This window comes from Gymnodraco acuticeps, unplaced genomic scaffold, assembly GCF_902827175.1.
Source record: "Gymnodraco acuticeps unplaced genomic scaffold, fGymAcu1.1, whole genome shotgun sequence".
In the NCBI taxonomy this organism is placed as follows: domain Eukaryota; kingdom Metazoa; phylum Chordata; class Actinopteri; order Perciformes; family Bathydraconidae; genus Gymnodraco; species Gymnodraco acuticeps.
This window is the reverse complement of record NW_022989778.1, coordinates 1617011-1641317: the sequence shown is the minus strand read 5'-3', so window position 1 is coordinate 1641317 and position 24307 is coordinate 1617011. Positions and strand designations below refer to the sequence as shown.

The window sequence follows — 24307 nt, the reverse complement described above, 5'->3', positions numbered from 1 at the left end:
TCCACTACAATGATGTAATGGCTCAGTTACTTTGACGTTTCAGATTAATGATCCAAAATATGATAATGATTAAATATGATAATTGATTAAATATGATATATTTTTGATGATATATGAATAGAATAGGATCACACGTAATTGATCCATTGGTGGAATTGCTAAGCTTCATTATTTAAAGTGAGTACTTTCACATGTTGTACTTAAAGTAGGCTACATTTATGATAATGCTTTTTACATTTTACTAATAATTTTAGTTTCAGGCATTCAGTAATTCCACATATGAAAATAGTTATTAACATTATCATGACAATCTTGAAGTAATAACAAACATCATTCGAATATCCCTTCTTTGTGCTAAATAAACCAACATGTTCTCAAACACTAAAGGCTTTTATTTTGAAATGCACCACCGGAAATACTCTTTTTGATGGGGTCTTACTTGACAATGGTCCACCGCACCCACTGGAGCTGGAGGCTGCATGTGAAGCTGGAGCATCCCCGTCACATACCGACCCAGCATCAGAGAACACAAAGAAGCGAGGAGCCAGCCCAGAGCCTCATGTTGAGTTTTTGAGCAGACATGGGATGCAGGTGGGGAGGGATCGGTCATCCATCGCTGACTTAGCTGACTGGGGTTTCTTTTTAATTCAACATTACATCCAACACTATGGCTAAACAGTACGATGTGCTCTTCCGACTCCTGCTCCTCGGAGACTCTGGGGTTGGGAAAACATGTTTGTTATGCAGATTCACGGACAACGAATTTCACCCGTCTCACATCTCGACCATCGGTAAGACTCTGCACTAACACCATGACTTATTTCTGGATCCTTATTCACCACATGTGTTAATTAACAATCCCATTTATTTGCATGGTTTTATAACGTTTTCTGTTGATGTTATTGGCGCATCAACCTCCCTTTGTAGCCATTGCAATTATCATTGAAACCCCACAACTAAGATGTGCTAAGGAATGTAAAAAGGAATTGTTCACATTTAACTAGAACAGCACATTACATAGAGTGTTATCTATAAAACCAGCTTAATTGCATTAAGTGGGGAAGCCCTCAGGGGGACGATCTAACACTTAGCAGCCATGCAGATGAGTTTACACCAACTATTATCATCTGGCACTGATAGTGTAAGCAAGTGCCATGCCACATTTGGTTAAATAAAGGTCCTCGGTGTGGTTTTGTTAAAGAGATTTTTGAGGAGACCCTGACCTAGTTTCAATTATTTCATGCTCAATAACTATGGAACAAATATGATGTTTTCATATTCCCATATATCCATGCAGTAAACAATGGCAATTTAAAGGCATCAGCTTGAGATCTGGTGAACTATTGTTGACCTTTTTGACTATTTTCTCAAATTACATTGACCAAATGATTCAATTAACAAAGGAAACACGTCCAGTTCCTTGCTCTTTTAATTCAGAGTACATAGAGCAAACTAACACTTTATCTGTCCACCCTTAATCATGGATTTGCCACATGCAACCATCCTGTTTTTCACAGTTACAGGAAAGCGGGCTGTGCAGTACATCTACCTCCATAGTTAGGATTCAGTGAAGAGGATGATATGTGCATTACCATTCTGACTTTGAGGTGTTGGAAATAAGGATGTACAGTAAGCAGTGTTTTTCTTTCCTTTACAAGCGGTGGTTGTGTCACTTATCTCTTCTTCTTCTCCTGTGGCAACAAAGCTGCTGTTTCTGTGCTGTGTGCAGTAATTGGCCGTGATGTGGAGAAGACGAAACGCAGACATGCTCGAGGCAAAGTCAGGAAACGTTCCTCCTGGTCGTGATGGATAGATGACTTTTTGTTGGAGAGATATGCTGTAACATGTTGTCATAATAAGGTCAAGAAGATAAATCATGACGCTGACAGATGGGTCCAGGAAACATAACAGAAAAGACAACGATAACACAATCCCACCATTAATGGTTCATGTTAACATCATTTGGAAGCTTTAATGTTGAATCCAAAGTATTGAGTGCTCAGTGGACTACTGCAAAACACTTCACAGCCACAGCACGATGCTCAAACTCAAGTTTTATGTTCATCACGCTGCACTTTGAAGGCTTTTATTGTGCCCAATGCTCCATCCTGCAGCTCATAAGGCTTACTTACACCGCAGTATGCTATTTTAAGTCAAGCACCTATAGCGCTCTACAGGACACTTCCGCCCCTTGGAGTCAAGCTCACATAACTCCGAGCCCTTCTAATGTCTCTAACAAGAAAGGTCCATCCTGTCTGCATGGAGTGAACCTTTTTGTGCTTTTGTTACCGAGTGTTCACAACCACAGCTGGATGCTTATAAATCCGTCTCTTGTGTCGGTGCCGGCGGTGGATTCTAGATATTTGTATTGGACTGAATAGTTGTCTGCGTTTGTAAGCCGTCCTGGGGGGTCTTTTCACAGCCATGCGATAATTCAAACTCCTCTTCAGACTAAACAAGCCTAACACAATCTAAAGAGACAGAGAGAGATCAAGAGTGACCACCGCCTGTGCTCTCCTGAGGAGAATCAATACATAATTTCCCAACCTTCATGGTGACAGAGGGATATAAATTCTCTCCAATGTCCCCCTCATGGGAAGCTCAATAAGTCATCCGTTTCCGACACAGTCCACTCGCTCAGGTTTTTCTCTTAATGATCTCAAAATCCCGCACCCCATAGAGAGTTGTAATCAAAGCAAGTTTTTCCGTAAACATCAGAGGATGAAAAGCTGATGGGAGTCTTATTTAGCATCTCCTGCAGATTAACTTATAGATAAACCCCAACAACGCATACACTCAGCCAGCACTGGGATGATAACTAGACGCAGATTCACTATATTATGGACAATCGAACATTACTTCTATGTGATTGATGAATATCTTTTTCCAAAGCCATGCCCTTCACTCTTCTTTCAACACTTTGTACAGGATTTTGAGCTCTGGATGAAGGGTTCGCTCCCTTTCAGCCACAGGAACATTATTTCAGTTCATCCCAAAGGTGTTGGAAGGTGTTGAGTTCAAGGCTCTACAGGCCCTTCAAGGTCTTCACCAAACTCAGGAAACTTTAAGATCCTTGTGATGTACATGAATGCATTTTCATGTTGTTTTTTGGCATTCGATGACAGATCAATGAGAAAACTTTACATTAGTTAACAGTCTTAACAAGTTACGGTATAGTTTAACCTTGCGGTCTTTAAATTCTTTCTGTAATCCTCTTAAAATCTGAAGGATGTTCTGGGCTTGTCTTCAGACTATCAAAACATTTCCCACACAAGGTGAAGAGTAGAAACTGCAGAGATCTTCATTCGAATCCGCCGTCGCTGAGTCACAAAGGCATTTTGAATATTCATTGGGCACTAACCAAAAAAAACACACCTGGCTTAAAAAAGGACTTCTTCCCTGGTTACAGCTCAGTAAAACATAACTAATCAAACTTTTACTCCCCTTCAGTGTCAGAAAATCAAACTAGTCCAGAATCATTGGCAGCAGGAATTTTGATCTTACCTGACGGATAATACACCCTCACTCAGAACACATTCTCTGGCAAAGAGCAGCTGTCGAGATGATTTATTAATGCTATTCAGTCACACTGCTGAGTTTAATCTTCCTCTCCGTTACCTCTCCCCTCGCCCCCGGAGATCCTGACTGTCACAAAACCCATAAAGTTCGAGCCGGGCCCTGCCCTATATCACAGCTCTATCAGCAGCTGTCTTCATGCTGCTGGTCTCAGTGGTGCTATGGTCACAGCCTGGTCAAACACTCAGCCCACCGCTGCTTGGCGAGTCTAAAGGGACGGGCGTCGGATCACAGCCTCCGTGGAGCTCATCAAGCAGGGAAATCAGTGGTGCTGTCATTGCATTGATTTCCTCCTGGCTATAGGAACTTTAAAAAGTGTCCGATATCTCTGAAAGTTATAGTTGTAGCCCGACCAAATCTGGACATTTTAGGTCAACAAGTTGACAACTTGCGGTCTGAAAAGTGAAGCCAATGTAGGAGTGCCCTAAACCTGTATTCTTTCTGATGGCCAGGAAGCTGCAAACATAAGTCTATAGAAGTCTATCAGAAAATGACCCCACTCCTCACTTGATGTATTACTCTATTAGCATTTTCCTAAAGAGTTTATGGTTAAGGCTATTAGTCATTTAAAGTCTTACTTAATAGAGCAAGATGTTGTGCTGCCATTTATGCTGAAATAGAGGATAAAGATATGCTTTAGGGCGTGGCACAACAACTTTAACCCTTTAACAGTGTGTTTTCATGTTCAGTGTTCAGTTATACTTGGCTCGATCCTCCCTCTAATTATGATGCCAAAAAACAAGATGGCAACGACTAAAAAACAAATGCAGAGGTTTTATACCGTCGTCTCAAAACCAATGGGACATCACATTCACTACACCCATTTATTTTTACAAAGCCTATTCTCTGGAGCCACGACACACTTTACACAGCTTAACATATGCAGTAGCACTCCTTGAAATCTCTTGTTGTATTATATTATGTCAGACATATATCTTTGGCGTTTTCTGTACTGGTAGTCATGGATTTGGATTTGTTTTCCTGATGGTCTACTCTTCTGTTTTCATTTGGTTTCACCCTTTTGAAAGAGTCATTTCCATTTCCATCCAATACAGGAGGTTAACACAACGCTTAATTGTTCAGTCAAGATTGATAAAAAGGTCATGATTGAAAACCTGTCCTGCTGTGCTCTAAAGAAAGCAACTGTTGACGGTTGTTGGCTGTCCTCGGCTTGTGATGATAGTCATGGATCTCTGACTTATTCCCCAGTGAAATTGTGTCACAGGCAGAGCATCCATCCGTCCATCCATTAGTGAGCCTGTCGTCATTACCTACAGCACACTGACACGTGTCACCGCCTAATCCGTCTTGCTTAGTCGAACACAGTCATCCTATTAATTTGTCAAGTCAATTTTGGGTGTGTACCCATTAGTTTTTACATGGCTTTCACACTGCTGATTGTTAAAGGCTGCCATGTTAAATGAACTGCTGTCAGTCCTTGCTCTTTGTGCTTGTCTCCATTGTCACGGTTCCTTACTCTGAGAAGAGAAGAGGGAACCTTTCTGAAAGCCATAACAGCTGAATTATTCTTAAAAATTGACAAATTACAGGGCAGGGGTGTCAAATTCATTGTTTCTTATACTTCGATTTTCCCTGACCCTCTCAAATATTCTCTGTTTCGTATTTAACTGAATATCTTTGGATTGTGCACCGACAATACAAGGCATTTAAAGACATCACCTTGGAAAGGACATGTTCACCATTCCCTGCATATTAACCTAGACACTGTGTTCCCTTGCAGACCTGTCTGACTGATTCCTGATACTGGTATCATATTAATGAAGGTTGCTATTGAATGGCTGCAGAGCACACACACCTGTAATCTCTCTAAAAGCAGTAACAATTAAGACTTTCTACACATCCTCTCATGCAGGTTGAGAAATTGTGCAGCAAGTGTTCTGCTGTTGTGATGGAAGCACCCAGAACCATTTAAATAATGAACTTGTAATAGACAAAGAGTTATACTTTCACGACAGCCCTTGGGTGATTATTTTTGTTTGCGTTTTCTTAGTTAAGAGAGCACCTGGTTCTACAAAACAGGCCCATTTTCCTCTGCTTTTATAGAACAATGTAGTCAGATTGGCGACTACACAATATATTTCTTTATCAGCAGGACACAGACAGTGGGGACTGAAATACCTTTTGTTTTTGTAAATATTACTCGAAATGTAAGAGAGGCTTACTGCTGAGCTGTACTTATTCTCATATGACTTGGCTTTGGAGACATCTTGATTTATTTTCAGGTTTCCAGAGTGGGTCACCCTTGTTGTAGACAATTGTACTGTACAGCTGGAATATCCATTAGTCCATGTCTGTACTTTATATTGAAATCAGTCCTGTTTGCACAGATGACTCTAGACTAGTCTTTTGTACAGTGCTAATACAGCTGGACAATAACGCAAGAAGAAAGCCTCTTTTTCACCATCTCCTCTCTCCTCTGCAGCCTCAGGCAAGGCAGACCACTGATTGTTATGCTGACCTTTTAGTGTGAATGCTCTCTAGTCAAAGTCAAAGACCGCCTGACGACTTAAATGAGGCCTCATGCTGTCAAGTCAGTGAGCTCCGTGGAGTCTTTGCTTTACTCCAGCTTGTTTTTATAAAAAGAAGCACAGTGACTAACACCAGCCCCGCTCTGTCAGCAGTTTCTTTATGTCAGTCTCTTCAAAGACAAACCCTGCAGAAACGCAGCTGTAAAAAGTTAAAACCACAAACTGCAGTTTCTTCCAGTTATCTCAATCGATTGGACTCTCTTCCTCGGAGCGTGATTATGTCAGTTTAATTGGGATGAACTGTTAATTGATTCCTCAGGGATTAGTGTGGTCTAGAAGCCTGTGGTTTTGTCCATTATCGACTTGGAAGCATTAGTCTGAGGAGACAGTCATGGACACAGGAGACAAGATATAAAGACTTTAATAGAGGCAGAGTTAATGGTTGAACGTACATATTGAAATGGAAAAAAACCGGACTACAATGACTTTCATGACCTGGAAACACACTGTGAAAGGGTTACATTTCTATGCAGAAAATACTCCTCCGAAACCAGACAAGTCGGTGATATCTATGCTGCTGGTAGCTTATATATTTGTCAATGTTGTTAAACTCTTCAGTTAACTTCAGGTTGAAAATCTAATCACATGTTGGTACAGCTCAAACAACTCTCTCCTTTTCTTAGCAAATCTGGCTAATTCAATATTGTTTACACTCCTCTTAGCTTTGCTAACGCTACCGTAGCTAAGTTGATCAAATATATACATAAATAGGTACATCTATATTTTGTTAAAATACTCTTTTGGGCTTTTCCCCACCCTGACAAAAAAGTATAACAATAGGGAAGTCAACAATATATACTGTAGATTTACTTCACGTAGTAAAAGCATAATAAGCAGAACACATTAAATATCAAAGACAAAGTCAGCTTTATTTGTATGTGTTATACATCCAGAAATCTCGAGATACCGTTTCCCGCAGTCCCACAGTGTGACATATATACATAAAACAAAAACGGCCTAGATAAACGGGGTATACAGTACACTTTAAAATGTTAATAATATCAGCAACCTCTCTCTGTTCACTGCAAAAATGGTTGAGTCTTGCCTGTTATTTTCTGCCTATAAACAGTATCACACTCAGCCGTCTGAAATAGAACAGAGATCAGTGAGGTGTGAGCGAGCCCCTCCCCATCTCAGCTCCTCTCATCTCTTCCTCTGTGGTGTTATGCAGCGCTGTTTTTTTGTTGTTGTTGTCCTTTTCCCTTATTTCCTCTTGTGTGATCAATGAACTAAACGAGGACAGAAACACCCGATCATTAGTCCTATCCTCTAACAGGCAGATTATACAGAGGTGATTGGGTCTCGATGCGTTAATGCTCTCTGTGATGTTACTGCTGCAGATACCAGTGAACCTTACCTGTTAAAAAAACACCCGGATAATTGATTTCAGTTATTGAGTGGAAAGTGGAAACGCCTTAGTCTAAGCACAGCATCAAATACATGTAGAGCTCCTCTGTGGATGGCATATTTACTACCTGTGTGTTTTCTCTCCTACAGGAGTCGACTTCAAAATGAAGACACTAGAAATAGATGGTATCAAAGTACGGATACAGATATGGTAAGATATTGGATGGAAGGTATTGTGTAGGATATTAAACATTTATTAAAGGATATTACACAACAGTAGTTTTGATAAAGGCCATAGATACCATTACTAACAGTGAGGTCATGCTTTTTGTATTTTGTACTTGTTTTGAAACCCAAAGCATTTTTAAGTGACTCCAGTAGTTTTAGACTTAATACGTTAACATGTCACTAAGTTTAAGACATTTAAATAATAATGCTTTCATGCAGGAGACTGGAGTCTGTGTCCCTTCATAAAAAAACTTTAATTTAGGCTAGCTTTTAAAAACTAGAACCATGATATTTTTGTCTCAACTTAATTATAATGTAGTTGTGACGAGAAGAAATGCAAGTTTGACTGTTTTTACCATCTCAGTTTAGCCTGTAAGCGTTTGGTAATCAGAACTAAACCACATAGTACAGCTGAGGGGCATAGGAATGTCTTTTTTTTGCAGGTATTCAGGCGTGAACCTACAGAAATGTAATGCATTCACTTGATTTAATATTTGAAATGCCTCAATATCCCCAAAAGACCTCTGAATTACTTGAGAGCTCCATTTCATGAAAGCAAATATGTCCCATTGGATTGGTTCAATCACTATTTGATTTGTTTTGTCTTTGAGACATTGGGAGATACTTGTGTCTTGAAGTTATATAGTAGGTATAGTAGGTAATCCCATACTATAATGCTATTGAAGGGTCTGGCTGATTAGCAGCAGAAACTGTGCTCCATGAAGCTCAGAGCTTCTCATAGGATTTTGGAGTCTCATTAATTTAGAAAAACATGGCAGTACTGTTTTCCCATCAAACGTGTCCTAGAATTCTGAGATAATGATGTTGGAAATTCAGAAAGAAATAGGTCAAATATATTTTTAAAGACATCATGAAAAAGAATATTAAGGAGACACAGTATATGCCTTAGACTGCTCATTGAAAGGAACATCTTAATAATTGAACATTTTAGGTGTCTGGTGTACTGACTACTGCCCAGAGTCATGTTGTCATATTATAATCTCATATATGTATCTTTTGTATGTTTATGTTTATTTATACTTGTTGTCTTTCCAGGGACACAGCAGGCCAAGAGAGATACCAGACCATCACTAAGCAGTACTACAGACGAGCCCAGGTAGTTTAGCGCTCCTCCATGACTCTGCTGCTGAAAGTTGAATACATATAATCACTACAGTCACGGTAACATTAAATCACAATTATCTCTGAAATTGAATTTGTTACAGCAATTTGTCTAGAATAATCCATGCGCAACACTTAGCTCCATTTCAGATACTTTGGAAAACCATTAAGTTGATTTTAAAAAGGTCACCTATTATGCAAAATCCACTTTATCATGTATTTTCTACATCAACATGTGTCCCCTCTGCGTAAAGAGACTGAAAGTTTCAGGAAAAAATATTCTCTCTCTTTTTGTCATGATCCATTTATATAAAAACCTGTCTGAAAATGAGCTGATCAGATTTTGGCCACTTTATGATGTCATAACGATGTTTGGGCTTGTGTAACCATTAGCCAATCACCAACCAAGGTAACCCCCCCCCCACCTTATCACCTGAATCTCCTCCTAGAGCACCATTGTGTTCTTTGTAACCAAGTCTCTCTCAGAGGGGCGTGGGGAGGGGCTCCTTATTTTCATCTAAAGTAACAGACAGAGAATCAGCACTTTGGAAACAGGGCTGAAACAGAGGGGATTATAGGTAATGCTGCATTGATCTGTTTGGTGTTTGGAGCCAAACACTTCAGAGACATGTTTTTTTATATATCTGAGACCTATAATATATTGGACATCTATTGGTTTAAAGTTTTTAACGCTTTAAACCATCCACATTGTGAAAGTATTTTATATCCCAGCGTTAGCATTGTAAGTGAGGAAGATGTTTGCCAAACACAACCACCAATACTCTGACATTGTTGTGTATGAACCATGAACCATGCCTTTGCTGAAATTGAATTGTCTGTTTACCAGAAACTGCCTTATAAATGTTGTTCTGTTCCTGTTTAGTGCTATAAAGTAATTCAGCAGATTTCTCATTCAGCCGGTGGCTAACAATGTAAAATAAATTGTTGGTAGAGGCTGCCAACTTCCTAAGTGGTGGTCTGGATTTTTTTACAGGAATCGTGGTATTGTTTCCAGCTTTTCACTCAATAGTGCACTGGTTCTCATCGGTTTGTTTTTAAACATCTCTCTTCAGGGAATCTTCCTGGTGTATGATATCACGAGTGAGCGATCCTTCCAGCACATCATGAAGTGGGCCAGTGATGTGGATGAGGTGAGTCACAGAGATTGGGGATTTTTTTTCCCCGCATTATCGAAAGAGCAAAACTGACACGAATACTCACTGTGAAAATGCCTCAGTTTGACAAATAACAGATGTCCGACGTGGTGGGATGAAAACCAACCTGACGGACATGGCTGTGCTGTTTTTATCGTAAACCATCTTCATTTTCAAATACCATTTGAAAGTGTAGTCATACATATTGGATGGAGAACATTTATCATCTTGCTTTGTCCCATTTTTCTATTGACTTTGAGTCTTCACAAAGCAATCTCATCGTCTGGCCTGCTTCTCCCTGACATTTCCCAGATGATTTTATTTGATTAATTTAGTCATGATGGACCTAATTTCCTCTTTGTGTCTGACCGAATATATACACTCTATTTATTTTGGCACGTTCCCATTTACTTTTAATCTAGGTCTCATTTCCTGAGCGCTGTGTTTTCTCTCCTCTGTTGACATTTGAAATCTCTCTTCCTATCTCTGTTGCCCTTATATCATGCTTGTCTTTATATATCCCTGGTTTTCTTTATGTTCACATGACAAACCCCTGCAGTACGCCCCGGAGAAGATCCGGAAGATCCTTGTAGGGAACAAATCAGACGAGGTGGACAAGAGGCAAGTGGCCACAGAGCAGGGTATCAAGGTGGGTCAAACACTGGCTCTGTGTTGTCACTATTTCACCAAATACAATGTTATAAAACACATCATAATAATGCTGATTTTCTCCACCAAAAGGGTGTAACCATTAGGCTCAGTGTGTTCTGTAAGAAAATGTTTTCAAATGTGGATGAAAAGGTTGATACCACCATTTCAGACAGGGCTGGAGAAAGTTAGCTTAGCATAAACATATAAATACCTCTGAAGTTTACTCGTTTTCCAAAGTGTATCTTGTTTTTTTATCCTGCTTAAATGTGCTGTTAAAACAACAGTATTTGATCATTTTGCTAAGTAGCCTTACTGTAGCTAAGCTAAACTAAAAGCTTGTGCAAGTCACAGCTGTTGATACAACAAGTTACTCTGTCAACCCCTATTTTAAAGGTGGGGTAGGTAAGTTTAAGAAACCTGCTCGAGATACACTTTTTGTTATATTCCATGGAATGCTCTTAACATCCCGATAGCAATGAATATTTTAAGTGCTTTGACAAAAAATCCATAAAAAAATGTCATCTGTGGAAGCCGTGGCGCTGTAAAAAGCACGACCAATCATCTGAGCCGGCCCGGCTAAAGTAACTGGATGGCCTACCTGCCTGTCAGCCTTCCATCTGGGCACAAACTTATCTCGTGCCCTCATTGGTCATGTGCGCGTTCGTGTATGTTGGAGGAGGGGCTCTGTAAGGAAGTGGCAGATTTGTTCCGGCTGTGTATTTTCAAATTCGAGCGCACTCGAGCTGGGTTGCGTTCCGATAATCCAAAAATCAGCTCCTACATTCTAAATCTATCTCCTATTCCTTGACCTCTGAGTGAAACGTCACGGGGTTAAGGGATAGTGGATAGGAGAATTCAAAAGGACTTAGGAGAAGAGACCGCGGTACTTTAGAGAATCCGAATGCACTTTCACTATCCGACGTGTTTATGATGCGCCAGCGGACGTCATGAATGTGCGTCTGCTGCTGAGGGGAAACTATGGAAACTAGTTTCTATACAGCGGACTACAACATGGATGTTTAATAAGAACGAGGGACTACTGTAAACTCATCTAGAGACTCTGCACCGTGCTCTGATGCTGTTGCTTTATGCTTTATGAACGTGGACAACAGAGAAACATATTCTTCATGACCAAAGTTGGAATTGAAACAAAAAAGGAAAGTGAAACTTATGCTCATCACCCTCTCCCTCCGGTCCACATTAATACAAATGATCCCAATACGTATGATTGTATGAAAAGATCTTAAAATCAATACAAATGTATTTATTATAAACGTTAGTCCTTAACATCTATCACTGTGTATATCACCATTCAAACATCTTTTAAAAGTTGAACAAACTCCACACAGCTCAGTAAAGACTGTGAGATGTTGACTTTATTTGATCATTTCAGTAAAAACTAACGTTCATATTTCTCTTTTTGATTATAATACTGATGAACGTTCAGAAAAAAGCACTTTGGCAACTTACCACATACGTTTTAAAATGCTTAATAAGCACCGTAACTTTCATGATATCATTTCTCGGTCATAATCGGTTGTTTCCGTGAACGGCCGACTGTTGTGATGGCAAATGCTGAGGCTGCAAGGCATTGTGGGGCAGCATTTTCTCCTCTCCTTTCGGTTAGGGAGGTCCAGTGGTTTCTAAGATAAAGGAGAGTTTGAAACCTCCTTTCCTTTCATTTGGAGAATTGGAACGGCACTTATCATGGCTGCCACTGAGGGACTTCCGGGTCATTTCACTCCGTTAGGAAGGTTCCTAAGCTAAATGGACTATTGGAATGCAACCCTGGTTTCTCCAAAATGACCTACCCCACCTTTAAGTCTTTATGCTAAGCTAGGGTAATTGCCTCCCTGGTCTCTCTGTGAGTGGTCTCGATCTAGACTTGGCAGGAAAGTCAATAAGCCTTTTTCCCAAAATGTTGGACTTTGGGCTTTGCGAAAAGCTAATTAATAAATGTTTAGTTCTCAACGTTTATAATCCTTTTCTGGTGTCAATATTTGCATAGAAACGTTGGGCTTAGTTTCTGTCAGGCATTTGTGTCAGCTCTAAAGCCCCCAAACCATTAAGCCGACCTCAGACAAAGACTCACTAATGCTTCACTACTGTCGCCTCACATTACAACACACATTTTCCATTCAAGGTGGACCTGTTTGAACGTAAATAATGAGTCAGTTTTCTCTTGCTTCTAATTCAAAAAGACCAAAGCATAACATTTCTCTTTCAGGAAAGTAAAATGTGTCACTGTTGTTTATGTTGCAGCTGGCCAACGCTTATGGAATGGACTTCTTTGAGACAAGTGCCTTCACCAACCATAATATAACAGAGGTGAGTTTAAATAAGATATATAGCCATGTACAGGTTTCTAACAATGTTTAAACAATGCATGCAGTCATGATTATATAATGGGAGGAAATTACATGATTACATGTACGCATTGAGTACAGTTGATTAAATTAAAGTTTCCAGGCCCCAGTGAGAATTGAACTCACGACCCCTGGTTTACAAGACCAGTGCTCTAACCACTGAGCTATGGGGCCTTGATGGAGTAGACTCGAAACTATAATCTACTTATAACTAGTTATCTTTATCATGGTGTTTCTATTTCCCTCCAAGACTTTCACAAGATTGGCTGAACAGGTTCTAGCTGCCAACAAAAAGGACCTGGATCTTCTCCGGATGTCGGGTAATGAGGAGATTAATCTAGCTGCTCTGGAGGAAGAAGAAGGACTCTATGAACGCGCAGCAAGCGACGAGAGCAAAGGCTGCTGGTGTTAAAGGAACTGTTTGATTTAGAAACTCTTGTTATTAATATTATATTAGACACTTTACAGGCCCTGGGCAAAGTTTGTCTGCTTTGGTGGTTAGTTGAAACAAAAAGGAACATCAAGCTGCGACTTTGAAACCTGCTAAACCAGAAATGCTAACGCACAATCTCAGAGCAGTTTCAAGGACAAAGGTGGAAACATTTTGCCACACAGTGCCAAGTGTGTGGTGTTTCAACAAATAGGTCCACATGTCAAGGTATCCTCGAAAGACAGAATTATTATGTCCAAACAAAAACAATTCCTGCTCAGATTAGTGTGTTTTAGATGTAACTAAATGCAAATCCATGTCCACTACAAATTCTACAATTGATAACGCTAAACACAAACCTCCAGGAGTGCTGGAAATAAAGATTCTTTTTCTACAGACTTTGTACAGTACCCTGATATAGAGGATGTTGAATGACTTTGTGAATTACCCGCCACTGACTTGAAACTTTTCACAGTGTTCTCATTATTCTCCAAGCGCTGTCTCAGATATTGAGCTGGGTGCCTTGGAAATCAACAAATTGATTGATCAAATGTTGCCTTCATCCTCCCCTTTAGTGTTTCCTTTATGTGTGGGTATTAGCACTCCTGCACAAATAGCCTTTCTACCTTTTAATGCATTAGATGTAGTGTAAGAGTTTGACCACAAGAGGGGGCTACATGCATTGCGAAAACAGCACTGGAGAGGTGTTCAGTGATAATCTATTTTCCTGTATTACTTATGTTTGTTTTTGGATTATTTGCATTCGCAATGACTACCTTTAATGCGATGAAAGGATTAAAAAATATATGCAGCAATTCTTCTTTTTTTCATGCAAATATTGGCGACAGAGGAGGTTTTGCAACTTGTAATATTATCCATGTATGATCATTTGCAGTCACAGTATAAGACAAGTGATTAACTGAGGAAACATTGTAGCAAAACGCGATATATTGTTCATTTTATAGTTTTTATTTATAGGAGAAAAAAAACACTATAGTACGAAAACTTCCTTTTGCATTGTACATACCGACATTCATTTATCGTACATTGGTATCATGAAAATGCGCCATTCACTTAATGTATTCCCATTATAGGGCTGTTTCAAGAAGTATATAAAAAGTGATATTCTAGGTGGTCTGAATTATTCCCTCTGTGAAGATAACTCTGTCCTTTCTCACTGTTTTGTAAAGAGTCCAATGTAGAAGCCATTTCTTTTTCCTTTCCCCTCAGACTTAAAAAGGGACAAGTGAGAGTTTTGCATGCAATCTACTCTTCTCTCCTCTCTCTTATTGCAACTTCAATGAAGTTAATAATTATCTGACCGTGATACAAGGAGAGCATTTTGACCAGAGTTGCCTGTTTGAGACTTAAACAGAATGACCATCGTCCGACTAACTTTGGCTACTTTCTTTTGCAACCTAGTAAGAATAAATGCTACTTTTAAAAAAAAGAAAAAAAAGGTTGTTAATCTGTGCACTGTGTGGCAGTATGTTGTACTGGGTGATGCTCTGGAGTAAGCTCTAGATACAAATGTTTCTGTGTTGTTTTTAAGAACTATTTTTGTTTTGTTATTTTAGACCTCTTTAACATGTATTTGTGGAAATATATTACATGCAACATGTAAAATGCAACATGTTATTCTTGGAGAAAAGATGTCAGATGTTTATGAGTAAAAAACTTGCAGATATATGACTCATCACCAGCGTGTCTTATTGAATAAATTGCAACCCGGTAATCTATTGAAATGAGACGAAGATAGAGAACATAATGCATCCATGTGTTTGAATAATGAGCACTGGATGTCCCTTGAGAATATCATACAATATAACTACAAAGACGTGCTTATCCTCCACATCCATAGATCAACATCAAACTTCCGCTACATGTTTGAACACCATGTATACTGAGCATGAGAGAGTACAGCACGTACTGACGGCACATTGATCCGTGCTTGTGAATGCGGTAACATTATACAGATATGCAGCAGATGCAATTGGAAAGGAAACAAATCAGTAAATGTATAATCTGGTATTCTTCTATATTGGTACATTACGGTATGACTTACTGAATGCATTCACATGAACTGAATACTTTTAATTCATGTGTTTATCCTCTAAAAGGGGGACGAGAAGTGATGAGTGACAACATGTCGCAATTGGTTCAGTTTAATCAATTGTTTTACAATGTATGGAATGGTAATGGAAACATTAAATCAATTAAAGACTGGTGAAATGGCTGGAATACATATCTGGTTAATGCATCAGAATATTTTTAAAATACTGATATATTTTGGTATGGGAATATAACATTGACAAATAGTGACATGATCTTGTAGGTAAGCGAATCTTACATCAAAATAATATATGTTATGACAAAGTTAATGGAGCAAAACTATAGAAAAATGTAATTGAAAAAACCTTTTGCAAATTAAATCACCAGATAAGGTCTGTTTTTTGGCTAACCAGTTTATTTAATACTGCAAAGGAGATTCACAAGTTTGCTCACAGGTAGTCACAACTGTGATAACAGAAAACACTTCATTTTTTTGTTTATCACAACAACAAAAAGAATAATAAAGACTGTTTTAATGACAAAGAGGTTTTAGTCATTTATAAACATTCATGTTGCTTTTTAATTTGGCCACTAGATGACAGATTAACCTCATTATCTTTGTCAGAGTCTGATTTTAAAGTGTACAGCCCTTTAAATGTGTCATGTTGAGAGAGTTATTAGGCACTTAAAGTGTTATATAGGAAATACAACAATAAACAGAACCGCTTATTACCACAGATTCATAAAATTGCCATCTGGTGGTCACTTTAATTTAAATACTTTAAATAGCCATTTGAAGCCTGACGGTTTTCATACCCTATCATCCCCTACACATGGATGTACTGTACACAATCTTTGTCGTAGTATACATGTGTCTTTAGATGTCTGTGATGGGGTTTTCTTAGTGAGAACTACAGAAAAAAAAGCTGCTAAGCTTTTGTTCATCACCTCATCCAAGTTGTTAATGTTGTGAACTAATTAAAAGCTCTTTGGGGGGGAATTAGCATAACGATGAATATGCATGTGGAACTGTTGTCTGGTTGACAGAAACGACAGCTCAGTATCTATCACACGGATGAGTGGCACACGGACACACGTACAGAATAACAAGTCAACTTGCACACTGACACATAGCACCCACGCTCACACATGTACACACACACACACACACACACACACACACACACACACACACACACACACACCACACACACACACACACACAACACACACACCACACACACACACACACACACACACACACACACACACACACACACACACACACACACACACACACACCACACACACACACACACACACACCACACACACACACACCACACCACACACACACACACACACACACACACACCACACACACACACACACCACACACACACACACACACACACACACACAATGAGGAAACTCAGTGTTGTGACCAGAAAGCCCATCATGATCATTATTATTTTCTGCAACACAGGCCCCTCAACGACATTACTCCAGGTCTTGCAGCTGGCTGACATTTGGCCATATGGTGTGTGTGTGTGTGTGTGTGTGTGTGTGTGTGTGTGTGTGTGTGTGTGTGTGTGTGTGTAATCGACTGAATGTTTGGGAGATGATAGAACAGTATGTGTGCGTGGGAAAGTGAGAAAGAAGGAGAAAAACAGACAATGTCCCTAAAATAGAAAGGTACAGAGTTAATTCACGTTCACACAGGAGAGCCAACTGAACTCCCTTGACCGTTACACTGAACATGCTTTGATTTGTATAGGTCTGTCAACACGGAGGTCCACTATAGCTGGCAACACCCACAATAGGAAATGAGACTAGCTGTGAAAGGTTGATTTAATGTGACTGTTAGTCCATTTTGAAAAGTTCATGTAACTGAACGAATATGAAAAGTCTTTGGGTTTAATAATAATAATAATAATAATAATACATACAACGCTTTTTCTGGTGCTGAAAGCGCTATAGAAGCAAGTAAAGAAATACAAAAAAAGTGCTAAACTAGTTGGAATAGGGGCGAGGTGGTGTTAGAGGAAGGCAAGAGTGAAAAGGTGAGTTTTGAGGGCTTTTTTGAATGACGTGTTCGGAGGTGACTGGCCATATACTATTACTCTGGTCAGCAAGAGGACTTTACAACATTGAATGTATGACTGGCAAACATTCTTAGTGCTCCTTTGTTAAAAATAAATAAATACAATAAAATAAATGCTATTAGAATGACAACATTTTCTATTTACAGTCACAATCAGCACAATAAAGCGTTCACAGTCAGTACTACTCACAATATGACGGCCATCAGCAGCCCTCTCTACACACCCACTCCTAATCCTGAAATACCTGCTTGGCAGCTTTAATTAACCGCTTTAGCACCCATGGCTGTATAAAGAGAATGGTAGCACCCTGCCAAGCCAGACTCAGACACCCTCCCTCCGCTCGGCACGTCCCAGGATCCTCGCCAAGGCCTCCACTCCGAATGGAGCCATAGCTTTGTGTGCACAGCGAGCCAGAAAACCATCAGAGAAAATAGATTCTCAATCACACATTCAGAAGTAGCAGTGTAGGTGGAAGGCTTCTTGTGCAGCCAGATCTAACATTGAATCATGTTATCCTCCATCTTCTCCTGCCACCTGTGGTTCAGTGTGCTTTTTAAAGACACCTGTTCTCGAGAACCACCTCCATCTATCCTTAACAATGTCAATGCAGAAACATCTTCCACCAAAAAACAACAGAAACACAGACTGACTTTTTCCACTGTTTAGTGTAATATTGTGTTTATATTTATATATTTCCATAACGATAATAATGTAAAATAATGGTATAAATGATGCAGCTAATGTTGTAGCGAATGTTTACTATGTATATGAATATTAACTGTTGCATGGTTCTGTTTTCACAATTGAACACATGCTTTAAGCAAAATGACCTATTTAATGCTGCAGTACTTAACATTTCATGTAAACAATTGATATAATGATTAATAATTGTATGTGTAATGTTACATTTGAATATTAACAAACCTATAAAAGAACAACCTGATTCTTCTGTCTCTTGTTTATTTTATACTTGTTTCCAGGCCCAACAGGCAGCTGTTTCAGTGAATCGGTTCTTTACTGTGTGCTAATTGTCCGGAAGCAAAAATAAAACAAAGTTAGGGACAAGTTAAATAACATTCAAACATCTAGTAGCTTAATAGTTACTTTAGGAATTGTTGGAGACAAAAGGGGGATGTAAGAGTAAAGGTTGGACATGACTTCAAATGTCATGACGCTATGTCTCCTAGATGAGTATACTGTTTATTCACAATAATGGCATTTCAACTATAAAAGGTGATAATATACCTGTACACAAAAGCACAAAATCTTTCATTCATTTTGCTTTAGACAACAATCACATGATACATTTTCTCTCTGTGCCACTGCTGCCCAAACTTGACCATTTGTCCATCTAGTTAACATTTCTACACTGCACTTGAACTTGAGACTTACTCACTAAGAATAAGGTAATTCCTAGAAACACGAAAAAAGCCAGTGCAATTCAAATGTTCTCCCACCTTGTTTTGCACAAGAGACACACCTGATTGCACTAATTGCATCACAAACAGGTAACATGTTGTCTCGTGGGGCTCTGAGTGTGTGGATTTGAAGCTTTAAAAGAAGCTCCAACATAAACAAGAGAGCTGCTCCTATCAATATTTAAAAGGGATCAACTCTCTGGATGCATACTGTGAAAGCAGCCACTCGTATAGCATTGAACCAGCTCAGCTCTGCAGTTCCCCTTAGCTCTTAAAAGCTTTTGAGCATCGTCTGAATCACTGTTTGTTTTGTATCGCCTATCTACAATTCCATGATAACTGAGCATTTCCTATCAGCTAGTGAAGATGTCCTAAAATTAAAGGTTCTATATCAGACTGAAAAATGGTCGCAAACAACCGAGTTTGCATGACTCAAATGTGTATTCATCTATTTTTAAATCAGCAAAAGAAGACACAGTGCTTGTCGGAAGCATGGTGAAATGTGTTTTTGTTGGTGAATCACTGCATCAGCAACTTGTCTCACAGATCAGGCTTTAATCCTGCCTCCTTCCTTTCAATCGCGTTAGAAACACTGAGCATGTGCGGGTTCTTCCATTTGAATGCATTATGTATAGTGGGGGATTTCTGTTTGACAATTAATCACACTTCCTTCTCTTCTACTTGTGCTATCATTATACAAGCTGGAGCTGGGCCCAAGCAGCAGGGGGTGAACATACACTGAGAGCATGCACGTACAGACCGACATGCAACAGATTGATGGAGAACCAGGATCTCAGTTGGATGCTTCCATCTCCTTTCCAATATCTTATTCCCTTTGCCCCCAAATCCAATCAGAGCGTGTCCGTATCCTGGCCAACCATTGGCTCGCCTCTTCCCACGCTTCCCTCCATGCTAAGTTGGAAACCAAAAACATCACAACTCCAATGTCTCCTTAGGACAACCAACGTTATTTCTGGTGAGGAAGTGTTCAGTGCTTGTCACGTGGCACGGGGGCGGTTAGTGCTATTGAGAGGCGGCAGAGGAGGAGTGTGTGTTCATACACGGTTAGGTGTGTGTGTACGTGCCCTTATATGTGCGTGATTGAACTGGGACCAATCTCCTATGCACTTGATCTACTGCAGGGTGTCATCCGCCCACCTCTACGCTGTTTAACACCAGCATGAGTCACAGCGCTCCAGCTCTCTTCATGGGGAGGTGTGTGTGTGTGTGTGTGTGTGTGTGTGTGTGTGTGTGTGTGTGTATGTGTATGTGTGTGTGTGTATGTATGTGTATGTGTGTGTGTGTGTGTGTGTGTGTGTGTGTGTGTGTGTACATACCGTGCCAAATGGGGGGTATTTTGAACTTGAATTCTGTCTTTGCCTCTGCCTTTTCAAACATATCTCAAAAGTTCCTGCAGTCTACAAAGGAAGGCTGCGATTGCGAGGATCACTGTGCAGCGCAACGTTTCACAGGCAGCTCGGTCTCCCATGGGACAGACCTGCATGTGCCTTATGCTGAGAAAAAACTGAAGAACTGTGGAGAAAGAGTTGTTTTAGCTGCATAGGAAATATTCCATGGCTTCATGAAAACCCCAGTCAAAACTCTCTGCATGCATTACTGTTTTTTCTTTACCCACTGGCAGAGTGAAAGTGAGGGGGATAAAGGTACAAGCAGGGAGGAAAGCCTGCCTCTTTGTTTTGCTTTTATTTCTTACTTTCATTCAATAGATTCAATATGCTCCTGGCATACAGTTGAAGCAACACCCATAACATACACACATGGTAAATAATTGATGACGTATCGTTCCTTAGTCTTCTCTTGAGTTTGTTTAAGCAACATTCAACTTGGTGGGCAAGTCTTAAGGCGTGTTCAAATAAAACTGATTACGTGTGTTCAAGTGGTTTATTTGTTTAACTCTAACTGCTTCAAACTATGTTTGTCCAAGGCACATGCCACGAGACTCAGATGCCAAGATGTGCATGGGTCAACTCAAAATCCATAGTTTTCAAGCTGACTGACTGAATGCTTATCCTGTTATCTGTTATCAACATAATCACTTTTTATCCAGCACCATAATTAAGTACAATTTCGTACTTAACTTGGAATGATTTGTCCAATACACGTCTTTGATAGATTACATGCAAAAACAATGGCATTCCTATAAGACTCAGCTGTAGTTTGAGTGTGGTGCTAGATAGCAAATGTTAGCATGCTAACACCCTCAACTAAGATTGTGAACATTGTACACATGACCTGCTACCGCTATGTTAGCATTGTCATCGTGAATATGGTGGGAAGCTAAAGTTAGTATTTAGTTTGAAAATGTTTCATGTGCAATCAATGCATTTCAGGATCATATCTCCAAGGGCCAAAAACAAATATAGGAAGAAGTTAAATCTATAATCACTTGCTCAATCTTTTTATGTAGCAATTTTAGTGAACATCATCAGTTGCTGTACTCCTCCTCTCTATCCTAAAATGCCTGCCAATCAGTCAGCCTTGTGAATAAAACCCCACCAGTTTACTCTCACAATAACGCTGTGCAACAAAGGCCTAATTGCGAACACACTTCAATCTACACACAGTGGTCCCTACTTATGAAAAACAAGCGCATCAAATTCTGTCTATTTTAAGAGCCCACTGTCTGCATAATGCCCCTTTAGTAAAGGAGACAAAAGAGCCAGTGTATGTGAAAACAACTTGTCGCCTTTCTTCATGTCAATCTCTATTAGTGTAGGAGCGCCGCTTGAGTGGAACTTTGTGAATGGGGCCCATTCTTTTCATTCCTCTGCTTCCACGGCAACACAGACAGGAATTCCTGCGCTCTCCCTCTCTGGGTTACAGCGGTCATGTATTCTACAGGTGGTCGACCCATGCCTGACTTCACTTCTTGACATCTCAATATATCTCAGACGGCCACCATGTGATAACATCACGATTGATGCAGTGATGTAAAGGGCATGCTGTAAGAGAGTAAGGGTCAATGACTGAGCTTCAAAAACACCCTCCCTCATTAAGGTTTCTTCTTTCCACACAGATCAGTCTGTCATACCACCAAGAGAGAACATGAAAGATAATAGTGGGATTCAAGTTCAAGATGCTGCAAGTGCAAAGGTAGACTCTATAACTCATGAAATGAAAGATCTCGGTAGGAACTGCGACAATTTCTGTCATTTTATTCAAGGTCCACACTATAAACTATATCTAGCATGGTTGGGATACTGTAATGCAATCTAATGAGAAGATTTTTAAGAAAATAGATATATTCAAGTATATCCGAGTTCGGTAGAAAAAAGACTGAGATGTTGACATACGCTGCTGCCCCACAATGCAATGCACAAAGGAAATGAAAAACGTTCCCACAAATTAACGAAGCCGTTTCAGGAAGATACTGGAAATAAAACTGGAACTATAGCTTTTTGTGTGTAACTACCACAAAAAGCGCATTGTGACACTCAGTAATAACAAACAGAAGACACAATTAGTATGTAAGGAATTGTTACACAGTGATTGTGTTGCTGGGTGCTAACAGAACAAACAAGATTCAATACAATTACTACTTACATATTTGATTTATGGTATGGAAGTGGGACACCGTTATTGCATGGATATCGGGAAACAATATCAGAAGACTGACTCCATATGCCTCTACTCTGTGCATAGCTCTTCCTATGAATGGTTTTCTTTTAATATAGTAGTGAAGTTATGGCGGTTTAGGGTGTCTATAAATGCCCTTTTTAGTCGTTCTCATAAATAACAGTAATATTGATTTCTTCCACCACCAGATGACTAAAGTGTTTAAGTTTTCACTACTTTTGCCCAAGTAGCTGATGTCTCATTATTTTATTGGCATAACAAATTCATTTTTTCATTGATGTGTCCTATGCTTTAATCCTTACTGAATGTCATTCTGTGGCTAAGCCAATTACACTACTTGAGTTAATCCCGGGGGAACAGTTTTTCACCAGAGAACAATTCAAACCGCCCACACAAATATCCGCCCCATGACAGAATGGGGTGGGCAGTGTGAGGACCCACAGAGCTACAGGAATAGAGAGGATTTTAATGATGGTAATCTCTTTTCCTTTGTCTTTATTAGATTGTTATGTAATCCTGGATGACATTTTAGAATAATGGATGCATGGATGGAAAGTGGAAATGAGACGAAGGCAGAGGTAAATGTGGAAAGAATAACTAAATGAAGATGGGTATATGAAGTCCTGTCATACCTCGGACCAGACATAATAATTATAGAAAAGAAAAGAGAGACAGGCTGTGAACAGAGAATACAGAGAACAAGGTTGTTTCTATTCACAGGTGATTATGTAGGCGAGAGAGATGCATTCCTGTGACTCCTATACTATTCACCCCCTCCTCATGCCGGTACCTGCAGAGCTGCTTTAATTAAAGCAGTGATCTTTCTCTTATCTCATTAAAATTTGATGCTGAAATAATTAATGTATGTGGGGAAAGGAAGCAGGTGGAATTTGAAATGCGGGTGTAAATGTATGCACTGAATGCCTCATATGTCTATCCCCTAACCAATGTATTTTCCTTTCATTAAGTCTTTTAAATTAGCTGTGTATATAACTCTTGATGATGAGCCTACTTTGGTGCAAAACTGAAAAAATAGTATAAAGCCTATTGTGGCTTTAGACGAAGCTGTGTGAAGTCTGATTGCCTCAAGTGACGTCACTTTGATGGTTCTGAATAAGAGACAATTGCTTCTGATGGCTGTGATCATATTTTGCCATACCTGGATTCAAACTGCAATAGATGATGTAATAGCAGATACAGAGGGTTCATCATGAGCTGTATTCATAAACACCTGACCTGAAACACAAACACCATGTTGCATTTGGAGAACATCTGTCGCTGTAAAATAACCTTTCAACTTTCCTATCAAAAATGTAAACATAATAGTAGCACTATGACAAACATCACGAGTAAAAAGGTAATCAAAACTAATTGTATATTTAACAAATATTTGATCTGAAATATGACACTGTATTTTATTTATTTGAAATATTTTTGTAATGTATTTATTACTTTATCTGTCTACACCTATTGTCATGTTTTTTGTATACAAAATATGATGTTCATATATACAAAATAAATAAATAAAAATAAAAAAGCCGTTCCGTTTCTGTTGCCAGAGCAACGCTTTCTCTCTCTCCCATCCGCCTCTCACCAGCAATCCGTTGATTTAGTTAAACTCTCGCGAGACTACTGAGTCCATTCAACACACCGTTCTGATTTCTATCGCGAGACTAGAGGCCAGAGTTTGAGAGGGAGGCGGTTACCTCATCG

The 24307-nt window shown here is 39.5% G+C and overlaps 1 protein-coding gene and 1 non-coding gene across 2 annotated transcripts; one reads left to right on the top strand and one right to left on the bottom strand.

The window, feature by feature from the left end:
• The first annotated feature begins 466 nt into the window (after positions 1-466).
• Positions 467-15122, top strand: rab15 (RAB15, member RAS oncogene family). Its single transcript, XM_034220904.1, has 7 exons — positions 467-791; positions 7623-7683; positions 8757-8817; positions 9896-9973; positions 10536-10625; positions 12890-12955; positions 13244-15122. The coding sequence occupies exons 1-7, from the start codon at positions 668-670 to the stop codon at positions 13403-13405; spliced, it is 642 nt and encodes a 213-aa protein (XP_034076795.1). The 5' UTR covers positions 467-667; the 3' UTR covers positions 13406-15122.
• Positions 13095-13167, bottom strand: trnat-ugu. The gene has a single exon. It is a non-coding gene; the product is annotated as a tRNA-Thr (tRNA).
• Positions 15123-24307: the final 9185 nt, after the last annotated feature.

Excerpts from the sequence above, each read along its gene's own strand:
- rab15 (XM_034220904.1), top strand. The coding sequence starts at position 668 with ATGGCTAAACAGTACGATGTGCTCTTCCGACTCCTGCTCCTCGGAGAC. Across the intron at positions 792-7,622 it reads GTCTCACATCTCGACCATCG|GAGTCGACTTCAAAATGAAG; the intron begins GTAAGACTCTGC and ends TCTCTCCTACAG. Across the intron at positions 10,626-12,889 it reads CCACAGAGCAGGGTATCAAG|CTGGCCAACGCTTATGGAAT; the intron begins GTGGGTCAAACA and ends TTTATGTTGCAG.